The 18572-nt window shown below is 41.9% G+C and overlaps 1 protein-coding gene across 3 annotated transcripts; it reads right to left on the reverse strand.

Annotated features, from left to right (window-relative positions):
• Positions 1-86: 86 nt before the first annotated feature.
• Positions 87-18083, reverse strand: ciita (class II, major histocompatibility complex, transactivator). 3 transcript variants are annotated; one of them, XM_087171415.1, is made up of 23 exons: positions 14562-14726; positions 11495-11627; positions 10145-10207; positions 9703-9747; positions 9463-9519; positions 8774-8878; positions 8572-8655; positions 7541-7588; positions 6593-6769; positions 5700-5750; positions 5451-5564; positions 5292-5351; positions 4960-5177; positions 3436-4829; positions 2716-3252; positions 2274-2453; positions 2053-2124; positions 1865-1945; positions 1678-1761; positions 1427-1510; positions 1229-1312; positions 878-961; positions 87-683 (listed from the first exon to the last, which is right to left on the reverse strand). In XM_087171415.1, exons 3-23 carry the CDS (start codon positions 10197-10199, stop codon positions 608-610), a joined length of 3690 nt encoding a protein of 1229 aa, XP_087027541.1. In that variant the 5' UTR covers positions 10200-10207; positions 11495-11627; positions 14562-14726; the 3' UTR covers positions 87-607. The 3 variants fall into 3 exon arrangements, with proteins under 3 accessions (XP_087027541.1, XP_087027540.1, XP_023252891.1); XM_087171414.1 differs by lacking the exons at positions 11495-11627; positions 14562-14726 and adding an exon at positions 16901-18083; XM_023397123.2 differs by lacking the exon at positions 11495-11627.
• Between the last annotated feature and the right edge of the window lie 489 nt (positions 18084-18572).

Below are 18572 nucleotides of genomic sequence, written 5' to 3' on the forward strand. Positions count from 1 at the left end.
AACAGAAACCTATTTGGAAGGAAGTGAAAAGAACTTAATAAACAAGTGAAATGATTAGTGAAAAGGAACGGACAGAAACATGTGACTGGTGACAGCATAACACCCTTTAATTAAATGTCAGATGACTGTTAGCCTATTAAACTGTACAGACAGGAAGCATGTAAACAGATATGGCATTGTTTCCACGAACACACGTGTCCAAAAAAAATACAGAACTCAATACCACTTAGGAAATGATATCAGACAGAAAAAAAAACGTTTATAATTGTTAACATAAAAAACTAGCAAATATCATAGTGCAAATGTGCTTGTAATTTTTGGTTTTAGCATTACCACGCACCCCTACACTGTGTGCAGTACTGGGTGGCGCTAAAGGATTCATTATTTCTCACACTGAATGAAATCTTAGAAAGAACCTCACAAGATAAATGTTTGAATAAAGCAGCAAATGACTCTTCCTCATACTCAGTTCGTTCGTTCTTGCTCTTAAGCATTCATGCTTTGGAAAATGTATTGTGTAGTGTAAATGTGTATGCATTGTGATGCATGATAAAACATTTTTTTTTTAAAAGTTCATAGCCTTGTAGTAAAGAGGTTTCACTTTGCTCTAATGCCAAAGGATCCGACTGTCCTGCTGCTGAAGACGCTCAAACACTCCGTATGGAATACACTGGTTCCACATCCTGAGATGAGATGACAGCAAAGAGGAAACAAGGTGAGAAAAAATGATATTTGGACAGTTAAAAAAATAAGTAAAATGAATTGATAGGGAAAAAATGAGATAACAATATTTAAGTTTTTGTTTTGGCAGTAGAGCAATGAAATATCCGGAGGAAGGGGACACAACGGTGATCATAAACTGTCACAGTTTTCTCACCTTAAAGTCTTTATCTTTTGACATTTTCTCAGACTGGCTCCAAGGCTCTGGGCTCCGACATCCGTCAGCTTGTTATACTTCACACTGTCAAGCAGAAGAAAAGAAGTTTAGATTTTAATGGTTTCTTCTGATACCCCAACTGATCTCTCTACACACTGCTGAATTCCTTCCAAACATCCACCTGCATCTAATCATATTTCAGCGGCTCCTCTTTTAACGTCAACTCATGTGCTGAATGTTTGACATATGGAGTCATAAATGAGTTGTCGCAGCAGACAAACAGACACTGTATATATAAATACACACAGCTGCCATAAACATCTACTGAAAATGTGAGAAACACAGACTTACTCCAGCTCTGTGAGAGACGCCATGTGTGGGAGGACGGCTGCTAAACTCTCGGCCCCTTCGTCAGAAATCACATTACTGTAGAGACTGGAAAAAACGGAGGGAGGGGGAGGGAAGTGAAATTCTGTGGGTTTACAGTATGCGTCAGTGTGGTTATTTTTGTTTAAGTGTAGTAGGTGTAAGTGTTTGTACATTATTCACCTCAAACAGTGCAGCTTGGGCAGATCACTCAGCGTGGATGCCAGTTTCTTCACCCCGTTGTCTCCGATACAATTCTGTGACAGACTGGAAACCACAAGGAGAGAGCATAAACTTACACACATGCATAAAGATCTCACTATATCAAAAGCTAGATGATTTTTTTTTTTTTTGTGCTTTTCATATCAGACCAGCCAGGGAGGACATTAAAATTAGGATGAGATGAGCAGAGGGGGTCAAGAAGTTGTACTCACTTGAGAATCTCCAGGGAACAGAGTGAGGCTAACGCATCAACCAGCTTCTCTGCGCCTTTGTCCCCTATCTTACTGTTCTCTAGACTGAAAGGAGAGAGAGAGAGAGAGAGACAGCAACTGTCACTAGCAGCACACACAAACACTGCAACTGAGAGAGAACTAGAAGTGAGGGTGTGTGTTTACTTACTCTAGGTGCTGAAGGTTCTGTAGACCTGGCAGGAGCTCCCACAGTTTGGGAAGACCCAGTGGACCTTTCTCTGGACCAAGCCTATAGAGACACACACCATCATCATCATCATCATCATCATCATCATCATCATCATCATCATCATCATCATCATCATCATCATCATCAATTCAAATGCCATGTCTTACTCAAACTCCAGCTTGTGTAGCTCTTTGACTGCTGGCACTCCCTCTGCCAGGATGGAATCTGATTGGCTGCAACTACAAGTAAAACACAATGCACACTTCAACAGCCAGACACATATTGTTGCAAAGTACAACTGGATGTATCTGCGTGCGTGTGTGTGTGTGTGTGTGTGTGTGTGTGTGTGTGTGTGTGTGTGTGTGTGTGTGTGTGTGTGGTATATTACCTGTCCGACAGCCTCTTGTGCATATGTATGTTCACCAGCTTTGCCAGGTGCTCCACATGACAGACCTGCGTGGCTTTCAGAGGGTGGATATTTAACTTTGACACCGCCCCTCGTAGGAGCCCCTCCTCACCACTCTGCTCCAGCTGCTCCCACAGGGTGATAACATCAGCAATGCATGCCCTAGTGGAGGGAGCAAGCAAAGGTTAATTTTCAATGTGTCTGACATTTCATATCAACATTAATGAAGGAGTCACTGGCTTAGAAAATCAGGGCACTTAATATGACATAACCGTTTGTTAAGTCCCGCCCACCCCTGCTACATCTTAACAGATAAGATGTGCCTTATTAGGATTGTTATGCAATGACTGGACAATGGATGTTTTGGGGTAGGGGGTTTAGAGAACTCCAAGCAGCTTTTTGAGATCTGGACTGGAAGCAGTACCTGTATGTGTTGATGCTCTTGAGCCCCACCAGTGCTCTCAGTCCAGAAACCTGTATCCCAGAATCCTCCAGATCCAAGCAGAAACTTCTCCCTTCAGTTCCACCCCTTTCCAGAACATTCTGCAGGGTGAACACATCCGGTGGGTTGAGTGGAACTCCATGAAATGTCAGGACTTCTGGGAGAATCGCCGCCAGCTGCGTGACCAATCGTGCGCTGCCAGTGCCTCCGCTTCCATTGCTGTGCGTGAAACTCGCTTCATAAACATAGTGACATGCCTCCAGGACCTGGGCTGGACTCAGGTCACCATGAGAAAGACCTTCAAGGTGTTTTGTAACTAAAGCCTGCTTGTTGACCACCATGTTTCTAAAGGATGTCTCTGTGTTTGAGTGAAGCCTCTGCAGCTCTGTTCTTTTGTGGAAAAGGAGACCGACTGTAAATCGTTGAGTGAGCTCGAGCTCCTCTCGTTGAGGTCGCCGACGTCCCTTCGGGCCTGACTGGAAAGGGAGAGTCTGGAGGAAATTTCGGTCTGACAAAGTCCTAGGGAAAGAGAAATAAGAGTGGGTTAGGGAAATTCAAACAGGCTAGAACACTATGCAATCTTAAAAGTTAATTTCAATCTCCATCAAGCTCTTCAGTACAATTGAACAGTCAACCACATGTAAATGTATTCTTTTTTATCAGTATTATTCTAATGGAAACATCAAAGAAAACAGTTTTTACCTCGACAAAGACAGATGGACACCTGCCAAGTAACTCTGAAGGAAAGGGTCGGCCCACAACACAATGTGATCATCACTGGCATCAAAGTTGTTCGTTTCCGTCCCACCTCTGTTTCCCTTGTCCTGTGTTCCTCCTTCTTCCCCTTCACCACTTAACACAACCAGTCTTGTCCTCAGGGGGTGAGAGAGGAAGAGCCTCATTCTGAGGCCGAAAGCTTTGAGTTTGTCAGATAAGGTTCGTCCTGTGGGAAGGATGGACGAGTTGGCTTTGACCCCCTCCCAGGCCAAAGAGCTCAGCTGGGACAGCAACTCTCTCTCCTCTGTCCTATCTGCCTCCCTTCCACCACTGTTCATCTCCTCTCCATCCACTTCATTTTCCTCCTCCTCCTTCTCTTTTGCCCTCATTGTTCTTTGGGTACGAGAGCGAGTGCGAACCTGTGCTCTGGACCTCTTCTGAGTATTTTTGTGACACCTTTTTGTTTGAATATTACTTGAGATTTGTGTCTGGGTTTCTTCTTCAGCCTGCAAAGATATTTGTGCTGGATCTTCAGCCTGCAAAGATATTTGTGTTGGATCTTCAGCCTGCAAAGATATTTGTGTTGGATCTTCAGCCTGCGAATGTGTGCTCCTATTGTCCTTGTCCATTTTCAAACGAAGCACTTGATGGCAAAGCCCGGTTAAAGTTCTCGGTAGGTCCTCCAAACTTTTGGACTGCTCCAAAACCAAGCACACCAGCCGACATAGTCCAGGGTTCCAGCAGAGGAGATGTAGATAAGTGCAGTTTTTTAACCAGTCCAAAGCAGACGCTCTGAGGGCAGGATCGGTGAAGTACTGGGACAAATATGTCTCTACATCTGTGGGAGAAAAGCCACATACCTCCAGAAAGCTGTCTGCCCGCCGCAGAAGCTGGCTGGCGGTGCCTCTTGGCCGTGTAGCGAGGAGAAGCGTGCATCCTGGAAGAAGCACCCTCTGAAGGATGGCAGAGTATAACTGTCTTACTGTGTAGGTCTGTGCTTTACTGTCTTTCTGCAACGATGCTATCAAGTCTTTTTCTTGAGTCTGGAGTAGACTTTCGTAGTCCCGCAACTGATCAAACCCATCAAAAACAATGAGCACACGCTTCGGGGCTGCAAGGATTTGAGCGTACACTGCCTCGGGGTCCATGCAGGAAGGGGCAAAAGAAGAGAGGTTTAACAGGAGGGTCTGAAGGCTAAAGGTCGGCTTGGTTAAAGTGAGCGCTTTGCCGTCTAATAAGAAGACAAAGTCAAACTGTGGGATGCAGTCTATGGACCAGTCAAGACACAGCTTCCTGATCAGGGTTGTTTTTCCCATGCCCGCATTTCCAAGTAGCAATATGCAGTGTTTGGATTTATCACCATTTGAGCCTTCGAAGATCTGAGGGGAAAAACATCAACATAAAGTCATATAAAGAGATCAAAATACTCAGCTTCATAGTGTTGAGTTTGTGTGTTGAAAAATCACATTACTAGATGACAACTGTTTTTTCTCATCAAAGAACTCTTACCTGACTCTGCCTCAACAAGCTTTTTTGCCGATCTGTATCTCCCATGATGATGAGCTCCTTGTCCAGGCATTTGTTTGCACTTTTTCCAGAGCGAAGAATCTCTCTCCGGCTCACTTGCATATCTACATAATGAGAGCTGAGGGTAAGGCCCTCCTCCATATCCTGGCAAATTTGGCTCATGTGGGCTTTGACTTCCTGAATGTAGTCCTGGACAACCTCTGAAAAAGAAACACAATTGAATACCAAGCTGGCCCTCTTCGAAATATGATTTATACTTTGAGGACATTTTAGATGGAAGCAGAACAGCCGATTTAAAGCATGTGGTAACTTACGTGGAATATCAAGGACAGTGGGGGACTGAGGTAGAGGTGGTTCTTTACATGGGGACATCTCTGAAAGGAAACAAAGTCATGATATTTATAAGATGGCAGTAACTCTACTGGGTAATTTACGCACATCGGGGAAGAAATAAAACAGGTACTGATACACACCATTACTGGGGGAGCCAGGTGAGTTACAAAGGGGAGGCATGGCTTTGCTAGCAGTGTCTGACATGGATCCCGGTGGCGATGAACTCATTTGGACTGGGGCTACTGCATCGTCCACTACAAACACAATAGGAGAAAGACTGCAGCATTTGGTAGGGAGTGGTTTCCGTGTTATTGCTTAAAAGGCAGAACTAAAACAGTAAATGTGGAACCATAAGAAAACTTAACACATCTTTTTTTTTTTTTACTCACCCGGGGAGGGTGGGTGCACTTGGCGTTTGCAGGGCGTTGAGGCAGCAGGAACTGTAGAAAGAGAGGTTAGAGTGTGTACTGTTGATATATGTGCAATAAATGGACATTCATGAGGGGGCAAGGTATGGCAAGACAACGTGTATAGTACTTTTGCAGAGACGACATTACAGTGCAATTGGAAAATGTTCAGACCCTTTCAATCTTTTCACATTTTGTTATGTTGCAGCCTTATGCTAAAGGAGGTTTCACCCATCTCTGCATAAGGATTTCTGGAGCCAGAGTGACCATCGGGTTCTTGGTCACCGCTCTTACTGAGGCCCTTCTTCCCTGATTGCTCAGTCTGGCCGGGCAGCCAACTCTAGGAAGAGTCCTGATTGTTCAAAACGCTTTCCATTTAAGAATTATGGAGGCCACTGTGCTCTTGGGAACATTCAGTGCAGGAGAAAACTTTTTTTTTTTGCCTTTTGGAGCTTTTTTCCAGGTCTGTGTTGCATAGTAACAAAATGCAGATTGCTGTGTTTTGCTGTTATACAAGTTCATCATTTCTCTACAACCACTAGGAGTTGCCAAAATCAGAAAATTTCAAATGCTTCCGGAAACAGATTCAGGAGATTGATGTTGTCAAGTTGGTATGTCACCAGTTACATAACTTTTGACAGAGACAAAGTAGTTCCTGTCAGAAGTTATGTAACTGTCTAAACGTAATAGTATTATAATAATAGGTGTGTGGTTATTAATCACATCTTAGAATAAGCTTGATGAGTTTTAATTGATATTTACAATCAAGACCTCTCAGCTTCACAAACAGGATTTTTTTTTTTTTACAGTTGTATTGGAGTGAATTAGTAATTTACCTAAAAACTAATAACTCTGTATGTCAATATTTAACTCACCTAATAATGGAAGCAGGAGTGGAAGACCAATAACTGGAGGAGAGAGCCTCAGAGTCTGAACATATCCTGAATCTGGGAAGATAAACTGAATGGGGGGATGGAGGTGAAGGATCCTTGGTGGAGTGGTGGTAAGGCCTGCTGCTTCAGCAGGACTTTGCTCTAATCCTGTGCCAGTGCCTGCAAAACAACCAGAGACAACATTATTACCATTCCCTGGAGAGACTTTGTAAACCATGGCCATATCAGAACGGGAGGATGAAATAATATAAACAAGTTTTTTAGTTTGGTTTCCCAGAAAATAAGACGGGACTTGGAGTCAAAGATTTTGTTTCACAACTAAAGCTTTCAAATTCGTCGACGTTAAGACTTGAAAATATTTGTAGACCATAAACTTCAACATAAGTCTATTTTATATTCAGTGTCTCATTTGTTTTTGTGTTGCGGCTTTGTTTAACATTCAGTTGCTGTGCTCAGTTATTGACAGTAGACAAGTGACCATGCTGGGCTTGTGAGGGCATGTAAGTAACCATGAACACCTTATCTGGAATAACTGTCTGAAAACAAACTAAATTTGATATCTAAAAAGCACCAAATCGATAGGAAGGAAGTTGGGTGAGGTGACGGTTCTTCTTTTGTTTGATCGATGTGACCTTTCATCTCACGACATCAAAATGAAACATCCTGTTTCTTGATCTGCATTCCAGTGCCATAAAGGAAACAGGTTAAGCAAGACCAGCCAATATCACCACACTCACCCATGAGGCTAATGCTACTACTGTAGTATGGTGTGTTTTCTCCCAGCCCCTGAATAACAGTGACTTGAATTACCCCCTGTAGAGTTTCTCTTCTGAGGCAGATTACTTTTTCATAATGCCCCTTTAAATGTTAAACGTCCATTCTCCAAAGAGCTGCGTCAAGTTACAGCAAGTGTGATGGATGGACACTTACTCTGAGTGACAGCTGGCTCATGCTGTTCATCTGTCCTTTGCGGTTTATCTGCAAAAGTTGAAGTATAAATGTTACGATGTGACTTTTAGGGTAACCTCACATGAAGACAGCCACAAAGCCCTGAATCATTATACTTTAATTTAAAAGGTGATAACTGGTCCTGGAATCACTGGAATAGCCTTTCTATGTTTCTATCTAATGCTTCTTTCACTGTACATCTTACTGGAAAATGCTGTTTTAAGGATAATACCACTGTGTTAGCAAGTCCTACACCTTTAACTACAAATCATGTTAGCATCGTAGCATTTTTGCTGATTAAAATGCATGCTGTGTTATTTTTTAATACATTTTTCCTACTGTTCCAGTCAGCCATTCATATTCTATAATCCTTTCCTACAATATGAAAATGAACTATGAGACTCTTGAACCTTCTAACAATGATGTTAACACCAAACTAAGACGATTGATGATTCACTGTGATGGGATACGCGCAGTTTAACGGTCTGCCAAATGAATATCAGGACATACTGATACCATACCAAATACATTTACATTTCTTAAACCCAGCAAAACATTGTTTACAAATTCGGGGAGCTGTGATGTCAAATGATTCGTCGTCAATGGGCTCAAACACGCAGAACCACTGTTACGAGCTTGTTAACACCTTAAATGCTTAAATGTTGTGGGAAATATTTATTATTATTGTTAGATTGTTGAACAAATAACAAATAGAAAAGGGAATAATATTCATGTTTGTCATCTTCTTTATCGCATCTTTTGTTTTCACCATAATTTTTATGGGCGGATTTATTACATTGAGCAATTACATGAACCTGGACTCTGTTCTGGAACGATATAACTAACTGTAAAAATGTGATAAAAACAAAGCCATGAAATATTAGCTATCTGATGGACTGGTGACCAACTGGACACCGCGCAGGTTATATATTTCACAGTGACCCGCATTTGAAGCACAAATGTTATAAATAATCAAAAACCAGAAATCCAAACAAACAGTCTGGGTAGGTCACCTGCAGGTCTTCGTTTCTTTGGTTTGGATGGTGTGTTCTCGTCAGTGCGCCGCTGTGCCCGGGTAGACTTGAGGATCGTCGTAGCTGCAATCCCAAAAAGGTTTTTTTTTTTTTATGACAAAGGGCAGTTTTTACAGAAACTGAGCAGCAGCAAACTGAGCCGCAGCTGGCAGGTTCTAGTTAGTTAGTTCTAGTTATTTACCTCTCTTTCTTTTTCTCCCACTGTTTGTTTTGCCCGTTACTTTGTTCTTTTGTCTCTGCTGGTGGCTGCCTGTGCACGGCAGCTCTGTTGGCAGAGCAACATCACCTGTAGTGCAAGAAAGAGGAAGTAAAGGAGTCAGCTAAGCAGTTAGCAGACACAGTAACCAGAAATAGTCCCCCTTCTTATGCATTCCAGTACTGAAAATCAAGATAGTGAAGCATTTCTGTAAACATCTTGAGGATTCAGAGACGGAAGTGGCACGTAGGGTAAAATATAAGGCAACTGTGACTTGAATCATAATTTCTCGGCCCTCGTGTTTTGATTTCTCATTGTTTGGGGTCTCACTGATCTCTTTCTTCAGGTATGTTTTTTGCTCTTGTCCTTTATAGGAGCCTAAAGTCATTTATTTTCTGTAATTTACACAAAACCAGGAAAAAGCTGCAGCTTATTATGTGATGCACTCTTGATCTGCTTGGGGTCATATTAGCTGCAAATATACCTTATTGACAAAATGGACTGAAATTAAAGATGATCTCTACAACCATTGAGTACAACCATCCTGCTTTTTCCTGCAAAGTAACCAAGTGAATCTCTGTGCTGCTGTCTGGACCTTTTCATTTTCTGCCTGAGCATCATTTATTGTCTGCCATGTATCAGTGGTTGTAAAATGAAAAGAGAGAGATTCTTACTGAAGTTGTTGGAGTCCTCTCCATTCAACCACACATCGCCGAAGAGCACATCTGTGTCTAGGTCAGAAAATGCATGAAGGGAATTAGACAACAGATCACCTTTGCATTTACACTTGAAAATGTGAGTCTGTGTGTGAAAGTCACCTAACAGACCTTTATTAAGTTATTCCATACTGTATTTGAGTGAGAATGTGTGTGTCAAAATGTAAAAGTGTGTGTTCAGGTTTGTGAGCAACTTACCGATCAACGGCAGGTAATCATCTTTCATGAATTCAGATAAATCGTCTGAAACACACATTGTCAGTATTATCACACAAAACATTGGCTACAGTTTTCATTTGAGTCAGTCAGCTGATTACTGCTTCAAATTTCAAAAACCTGTAAACCTTTGGTGCTACTTTCCTAAATACAGCTTTCGTGTCAATTATAATGGTTTTACATTGTATTAGACGAGATTTTCTTGTCAAACTTTTAGTCTTTTATCTGCTTCTTAAGGAGATTTCTCCAGTTACCCCCGCCCCCCCCCGAAAGGTGAGCTTCATGTGTTTGTGATGTTCCAGTAGTTTTATGAAGCAAACTATAGTAGCTTAACATCTAATCAGTGTGTTTATTTGTGTCGAGCAATTCTGCAGAGCTGCTTTCTACAATCCAGACAGGTCTTTCAAATTCAAACAATACTAACCTGGCAGATCTCCGAGCTCTAAGGTGATAAATTGGTCCTGATCTACTTCATGCATCTTGGCACCTGAAAACACACACACACACACATACACACACACACACACACACACACACACACACACACACAAACACACAGAACATGAAAACAAACTGAGTGACGAAATGAAGATATTGATGAAAGAGGAATAAAATAACGGAGTACTACTCTGGCTCAAAAGTCAGTGCTGCCACCACAGTTCTCTGTTACCAAGCTTTGCACTTGTTCCCATGCTAAGTTTGAGGATTTCCTCATTTCCAAATCCAAAAACACCACGCTCATTGCATTGTTCTCTGAAACGACGCATGAGGAGAAACTTACTTGAAGCAAATGTAATCCTCTGAATCACATCTTATTTATTCAATCACTTCTACGTGCTGCTTGTGTCGTGCTAGGGGTAAAATGGGTTTATATTAATGAAGGTATCATTGTGCTCCACAAAATCAAAATTGTCTCACAACCTTTACAGTCTCTCCCAACATGAAGATATAGAGGACACAGTAAATGCCATAAGGTAGGACAGCTCTGCCAAACACGTTGAGGTGATATGAACAATTTATGAAATGAATGCCACGAGCAAACAGTCCAAGTTTGTCCCAGTGTGTATGTGTGTGTGTATGTGTGTGTGCCAGTGGTTGTGGTTTATATCTGTTTATGTCTTATATTTTTCCTTCTTTTGTTATTGTTACATCTTCTATACATGTAACTTGTTGCAGTCTGGATTTTGACTTATAACACTGAGTTTGCATATACTTATATAAATAAAATAGCATTGCCTTGACTTACAAGAGGAGGCGGTGTCATTTAAGAAGCAATTATTAACTCATCACTTGACTGCTCGAGTTTGCTCGGTGATGAATTACAGGTATACATGTCGACCTATTGTATATGACTACAATAATAAGAATAAGTTTCATTTGAATAAAATATCTAACCTCCCCCGAAGCAATTAACATGTAAAATGAAGGAAACTGGCCAAAAACAAAAACAAACTAGGTGGAATTTCTCAATTGATTACCACCTAATGTATATGGGGTCAGCCCTATGTTCCCACATTTCTTAAAACTTTTTTTTCACAGAAATTTTTGAAAATTAGGGTTAGGGCTGTGGGAATTTAGGGTTAGGGTTAGGGTTAGGGCTGTGGGAACATAGGGCTGTGGGAACATAGACACGTTCCCCTGTATATACAAAAACATGCATGGAAAGAGAGCCAACAATATCAATGCCGGATTTATTTTTGTGGGTTATAACCCCTAGGAGATCACAGTTTACAAGAAAGGAACTTCTTCGACTGTTGAGCTAAAACTTTCCTACCCTGAATCGTGCGCGTCACGACCGAAGCTGCGTTGTGCAGTCTTTCCAAAACATGTCACGGGTGTGTGCTCGCCGCTGTCTCTGCAGCTATCCAGGAGGTAAAAAGATGTCTCCCAACCAGCTTGAGAACCCTCTAGAGTGTTTTAAGGCACAAAAATAGCTAGAGTAAGATAAAGTAAGGACAGAAAAAGTAAAAGAGGAGAATTTTTTCTTGTAGCTGCCACTTATGCAAGAATTTGACTGTAAGTGATTTCATAAATAAAGACCCAGGACTCTTATATATGGATTTGTTTGTTCGTTGGTCTTTCAGAGGCACAAAACTATAGTGATTTGAGTCTCATCACTGTTGTGGCACTGTCTAATAAAGAGGTAATTAAGTAATAATAATATAAAATCCAGGGGCAGAAAGCACAGAAAACAGGAACGGGGGAGGAGGAAGGTGAGCAAGGACAAAGGAAATAGCTGTGGAGTTCAGTGTTGAGGCCCTGAGACTTACATGGAAATAGACGCAACTTGTGTTGTTACAGATCCTATGGAAGGAAGAAATTAAGAGAGGAAGACAGACAGAGAGAAAGAAAGAAAGAAAGAAAGAAAGAAAGAAAGAAAGACTGGTTCACAATACACAATACAGTGTGTAACTTTGAAAGTTATATTAAATGGGGCTATTTTGTTTAGATGTAGGCTTAATTCAGAGATGGACTGGCCCTGGCTCATCATACACTCATCAAACCAGATGGTGTAACTCTTAAGGCCAACCTAAAATGACCCATGAAGCTAATCCCTAATGTTTAGTGAGTGAATGAATGAATGAAATACATAAGGAGCACTGGGACTGTGATTGTGTGGTTAGCACTTTCACCTATTGGTGTGGTTATTTTGAGGTGTAAGACTGCAAACCTGTTCAGAGGTTTGCTTTCCTTTTCACTCAGTCCATGCCTGGAAACCACAACACTGTTTTCCCCTTGAATGGTACACAAAGCCTTTCGACATGAGGACATACAACTCTGGTGTCGGTTAGAGGCTCCTCAGGTACACACCCAGCTTCACCTGTGATGATCCATTTCCAGCGTGTCCTAATACGGCGAATAATCAGACTTGTGCTCTTTAGATGCATTAGTCCTGGTATGAACAGGATTTCAAAATGCTTGATTCGACGAGTTAACACCTCGCAATAAAACTCTAAAATTGTTCGATGACCTATTTCATCCGGGAAAAGGAAGCTGGCACCATTGTGGTTGTGATTGGCAGATAACTGGTTCTTGTTTGTGCAAGTTCTCATTCGTCCAGGTCATTGTTATCTCTTTCTCAGATTAAATCGAAGGCAACTGGACTTGTATTTGTCTGTGGAAGACGTTTCGCCTCTTATACAAGCGGCTTCATCAGTTCTTATGTATTGGTCTCTCTAGTCCGCACTAGTACAGTCAAATATTGCTCCAATACTAGTAAATAGTAGTTCAGTCAAATTTTTACTTGCGTTAAAATACTGGAGTACTGTAAAAATACTTTTTCATAAGTACATTTTTTTAATGTCAACACAGTTGACATGAATCTCCCCTAGGGGGTAAATAAAGTATCTATCTATCTAGACCATTGATGCTCTGGTGAAGAATCTTCGTCTTTGTCGAACGTAGCCGTCTTTAGGCTGTGGCCGAGTTCACATTGAGCTGTTCAAGCACGCACACAGACACAGACACAGACACAGACACACACACACACACACACACACACAACATGATTGACAGCGTAGGAGTTGGCTGTGACTGTTGTTTATACTATGACACACACATTGTATGGCCTATTGCAGTATGAAATTCATTCCACAGACTAAAAGTTTTACTTCAAAGTAACTTCATAGAAATGTAGTGGAGTCAAAAGTACAGTATTTGTCCTTTAAGTGTAGTGGTGTAAAGGTTTCCAAAAGATATATATTCATAAGTACAGTACTCAAGTAAATGAGTCACTCGTTACTGTCCACCCCTGATAAATGGGTCAGGGATGCAGATGGCAGCAGCGGCACTTCCTCTCCTTGTCATTGCAATAGCAGATATACAGTACTGTTTGATGTCCTTTCCGGTTACATTATGGCAGCAGGTCGTGGATGCAACCAACTGAAATGAGGACCCCTCTATGTCCAATGACTCCAGACACACACCGTGACTTGAGAAAGAACTCTTACTGTCAAATTTTTCATTTTTTCTGCGGTGTAGTGTAATGATAAAGACTGTAGACCAGGTGCTCATGCTATTTTAATCCATTTTCAAGAGAAATGGCAGTGGCTTGACGCTTGATCACACACACAACAAGAGTCTCAGCTATGAGGAACTTGCCAAGTTAAATACAGCACCTCGCTGCAATATGACCTCCTAAACAACAACTTCACCAGCAAAAACAGGCACCAATGGCCACATGCAGCACAGTGTATGTTCGCAAGAGAAAAAAAAATTGCAGGAAACAAAGAAAAGCCTTAAATATTGTCAAACATTCATCATCAAAGACTGAAATTCCTTGGTTCTGCAGCGTTCACACATGCTGACCTAAGCAGTGATTTTAAGAAGTTGGACTTGAACTGATACTAAGAAATGCCATTACTTTCTTTTACTTCCTTGGAAGTCCCCCAAATACAATGTTAACACTGACTTCCCTGAAAACTACTTATTTGCTCATGCAACAGTTCACCCTGGGGGGACATGCTGGTGGAGAGAAGCCATATTACACACATGCGTAAAGGAATTCACCCGCATTATAGTTTAAGGACACAAAGAAATCCAAGGCTATATGTATCAATACATTTGCACAATTAAGGTTATTTAAAGGCAGAAAAGCCAAAAAACATCTTTAGAACTTCTTTTTGTTTATGCGCATCACCTATTATGATGCACATCATAGATATAACCTAAAAAAACTATATCTCTGCACAGAATTCAATCAAACAATTTAAAATCACTACCAAATGACTCATATACAAACAAGTGTGGTTGAAGGGGGTGGAAATCCCTTTCATAAGAATGCCTGCGCACTTTGGATAAACGTGCCCAAGATGCCCATTTAGAGCCGGGATATCATTTACCTGCGTGACCGGCCTCGCTGGATGATGCTGCGGTCCGCTCAACTCCTGTATATTCCCTGAGCGATAAACTCCCAACCGCGGTGAGTTACATCAACCACTGTATATGTTGTGTCCTCAAATGACCTACACTGCCTTCAGTTAGTGCGCGCACAACCTGCTGTCAAAAAGTATTTTACTTTCACTTTGCCTGTGTGCGCCTCCTGACACGCCAAGCTGAAAGAGGTGGATTGTTGGTGGGGGGGGGGCTGCAGTTATGATTTACTTTGAAAAGTGATTCAAAGTCCATCATCACGCCTTAAGTGATCACTTGAAGCAAAGTAAAGCAGCAGATGTAACAGAGCAAAATCAAAGATGCAACTTATCTTCACACCATCACATTGACCACTTGCTCAAAATAAGGGATTTGCTGAATGTGTGAATGTGAGTTTGTGACCAACCCCAGACTTCTTCAGCATCCTCAGCTCAAACGTCTGTAAGAAAAAAACCTTTCAGTCCAGATTCCTGCTGCTAGACTTTAATCTCTCCTCTCCTTAAACCCCTGTCTGCTCTGGCTCATGGAGTTTACCTAATTAATGATACATTTTTGCATGGATTTCTCCCAGACTGTTTAACAGTTAAATGGCTGAAACATATCTCTTGGAGACTTCGTGGGAAACAACATACCAAAAGCATAAACACATTTTATCAGCTAACTCGAAAATCATCTGACAGATCAGTTAATACTTAACTCTACTAGCAGCTTAATTGTTTTATATGTCTAGTCTGCACACAGCTGTGTTTCTATTTGTAATCTATTGATTTTTTTTTTGAGAACTGTCCCAGGTCAGCTCATGTTCCATTCCATTCATTCATTTCTAACGTCTTCTTTCCTTTCTATCCAACGCAGCCTTACCACAGTTTGTCCAGTACAGTATGTCAATGTGTATATTTGAGTTTGGATCTCTTCAGAAGCCTTTTCTCCACTGCATTTGTCTTTGACACTCGGTTATCATTTACATCATGAACATTTACTTACAAAAACGAGTTATGTTGTCAATATTGCAGCTACGGTTTGTATTGAGTGACAAGTTTCAGTAGTAAAACTTAACAGCTGGAGTTGGTTGGCATGAACATGCTCTAATGTTATAATTTTGGCATATACAGTATTATTTGAACTCTGCTACTGAGCCCTTGACTTCCTGTGTGACCACCACCACGTTTGAAAAACAACATCAACACACATTAAACTTACTGATGTGCGCAAGGAAACACGGGGAGTTTTGGTTATAAAGTGGAAAGTACCTGCCCTACCTGTTCATCAGTGCCAGTCTGATTAAGCCCTCATCATGTATTATGGCCCCACACATTACATCACACACACCCATGCCATTAATACCAGTTTTCCTGTGTGGTTATATGATACTGGAGTATTGACTTTAGAAACAATGATTGTGCATGCACCAAAAGTATGCACATGCTCGTACACACGCACACCCACACACACACACAAACACACACACACACACACACACACGCACACACACACACACACACACACACACAGAAATTCTTAAACTGGACTTAGAAAACTGCTAGCAGATAAATAATAACGTTGGTATGGGAGACCAGAATAGATCACATCCAGATGCACTGTAAAAAGGAAAACTCCACCCTTGTAACTGAGTGCAATAATTTCCACAGAACTAAACAACATTCTCGTCCACTTCCAAAAATGTATGTTATGTAAAGCCCGCTGATAGCAGGTGTGCATCATGGCTCTGTAATGTCCAGTTTATGAATATTTTAAAGAAAAGACTATTTTACCCATCTAAACCTGTACTCCTGAGCCGTCCTCAAAACACTGCTCTTTATCAGATGTTTTCAAATGCTCTTTATTCCCTGATCCCTGCTGGGTACTGATGGCATACAGTGTAGCATACTGAGACTGTTTGGCTTTTGGAGAAATATGAGCCTAGGGATATGCCAAAGTGAAACTGAAAGTAGCGTCCTCCCTAACTACCAAGGCACTCCCTGGCACTAACCAAAACAAGGGGGGCCAAATATTGGCTGCATGGACTTGTTGAAAAGTCACAACTTATCTCAGGCAGCAGATGGAGCTTTACTTTCATTTAGCGTTTTGTATTAGAAATGGAAAGCACCTAGAATAAACAACAACACTTCTTTCAGGACTGTGATGACGCCCAAATGCACATTAGATAAAAGCTTTGAGTATTTCTGTAAACCCAGACATTTCATGTAAATGGAAAGTTACAGAGGTAAAGAGAATGTAGAAGAACAGACAGCACTGAAAGTATCGATATGTAATATGTATATAGTGTTAGTTATGAGTGTAAGCTTACCCCAGTGTGGATCCACTCTCTCTTCCTCTTTCTTCTCATGGAAGTCTGTTGTGCTGTCGATGCTGCATCTTGCCGCGCCATAAGCAGTCCTGAAAACATTTTCTAAGTTTTCTAGAACACCTGCTGCGATGCTGTGATCTGTTTTTGGGTAAAATGAGTCATCTTCATCAAATCCAGCATCTGTGTCTCCTGCCAGACACATCAGGTGGTCTGTTGTGTCTGTTGTCCCGTCAGCTAAGCAGCAGACACTGAGATGGCCCTCCAGACAGGTGTCTGCGATGTTGTTGTTAGTGTCTGTTGCTGTGCAGGCCTCAACAGGTGAAACGTTCCCAACGTGATCCATGTTCAATCCAGCGGTCGCCGCGCTGTTGAACGCAGAGAGACAGAAGCCTTTCAGTGAGTCAGTGGCTCCTTCCATATCCAGTGTGAAGCTTGTGTCTGTATCCTCTGCCTCCCTAAAATGAAATTTATCACTGTACAAATCCAGCGTCCTGCAAGCAATTGTGAGCTCTGTTTCCTCTTCCATATTCAAACTAGGGCATTGTGCTTCACAGTCTAGTGTTGTACTTTCACTTATTGCACAGCCAGTCATCATACAAGAAACCAGAGGCAGCAACATCCTCTGTCCTCTGTCCCAGTGCTGCCATAGAGGAACAGCTATCCTCCTAGCCACCTCCTCTACTGTCTCTAACCACTCCTTCTCATCGTCTGAATTCCCCTCACCAATTCTTTCATTATCACTTATCATCTTCTGCACTGATTCTGCACCTCTCAGCAACTCTGTGATTTCATCGTTGAATCTGAAACTGTATTGATCATCGCACGTGATGGCAGATTCCCTCGACTTCGGTGACCCACATTTCCACACCTGGCCGAGGTGACCTTGGTGGGTGGCTGGTCCTCGAGAATTAATCTGATCAGATCCTGCTTCCCATGCCGGTTTGCTGTGAACAGCCCCGGTTTCGATCCCTTTAATGAGCCGATGCAGACTCAGGCTCTTGCTGTAGGCCTCTGAGATGATCCGCTCTTCCACCAAACCCTCCAGCAGAGCTTGGATCTCAGCGGGACAGGCCCAGGTCAGAGCCAGCCGCACGCCGCCCAGAACCTCCTCAAACTGCGCCATGGTGAGGACGACGTCCGCGCCCTAGACATTGAGGTCTGGCAAAAGAGACAGCTGCTTGTAGGGATGACTGAGTTTTAGTTGTTTTGTTTTTTTTAAAGGGACGCAATGATTTTACTCAAGAGGCGTTCACATTAATGGAAAGGAGGTGTGTGTGTGGCTGAAGGGGAGGCCTTTTTGTGTGTGTGTGTGTGTGTGTGTGTGTGTGAATGTATGTGAGAGAGACTTTTATTTCCTGGGGGGGGGGGGGGGGGGGGGGGCGAGTAGTGATATCATTGTTATTAAGAAGTGAGTTTAAATGCCCACACAAGGGAAAGGGGAAACGGGAGACAGGCTTTCAGTTTCACATTCTCGTCACCACACATCCCAAATTAAAAAATCACTCCAGCTCTTTACGTGGGACTATTGATGTGCATTCATTTTGTCTAATGGCACCTAATTTTTGATCATTTAATAGACAAAAGACATACACACATTGTTGCGTTCAATATCACACACACACACACACAAACACACGAAGACTCTCTGTTTCACTGATGTAGCAACTTTTTC

This window comes from Seriola lalandi, unplaced genomic scaffold (assembly GCF_002814215.2).
Source record: "Seriola lalandi dorsalis isolate HSWRI2012SDOR001 ecotype SW California unplaced genomic scaffold, Sedor1 jcf7180002054997, whole genome shotgun sequence".
NCBI lineage: Eukaryota > Metazoa > Chordata > Actinopteri > Carangiformes > Carangidae > Seriola > Seriola lalandi.

What these genes read in the sequence shown, in the direction of transcription:
- ciita (XM_087171414.1), bottom strand. Translation starts at nt 18,023, where the DNA reads ATGGCGCAGTTTGAGGAGGTTCTGGGCGGCGTGCGGCTGGCTCTGACC. An exon ending in CACAAGAGGCTGTCGGACAG is followed by an intron (nt 2,125 to 2,273) that starts GTAATATACCAC and finishes TTTTACTTGTAG; the next exon opens with TTGCAGCCAATCAGATTCCA. An exon ending in CCCAAGCTGCACTGTTTGAG is followed by an intron (nt 1,313 to 1,426) that starts GTGAATAATGTA and finishes CGTTTTTTCCAG; the next exon opens with TCTCTACAGTAATGTGATTT.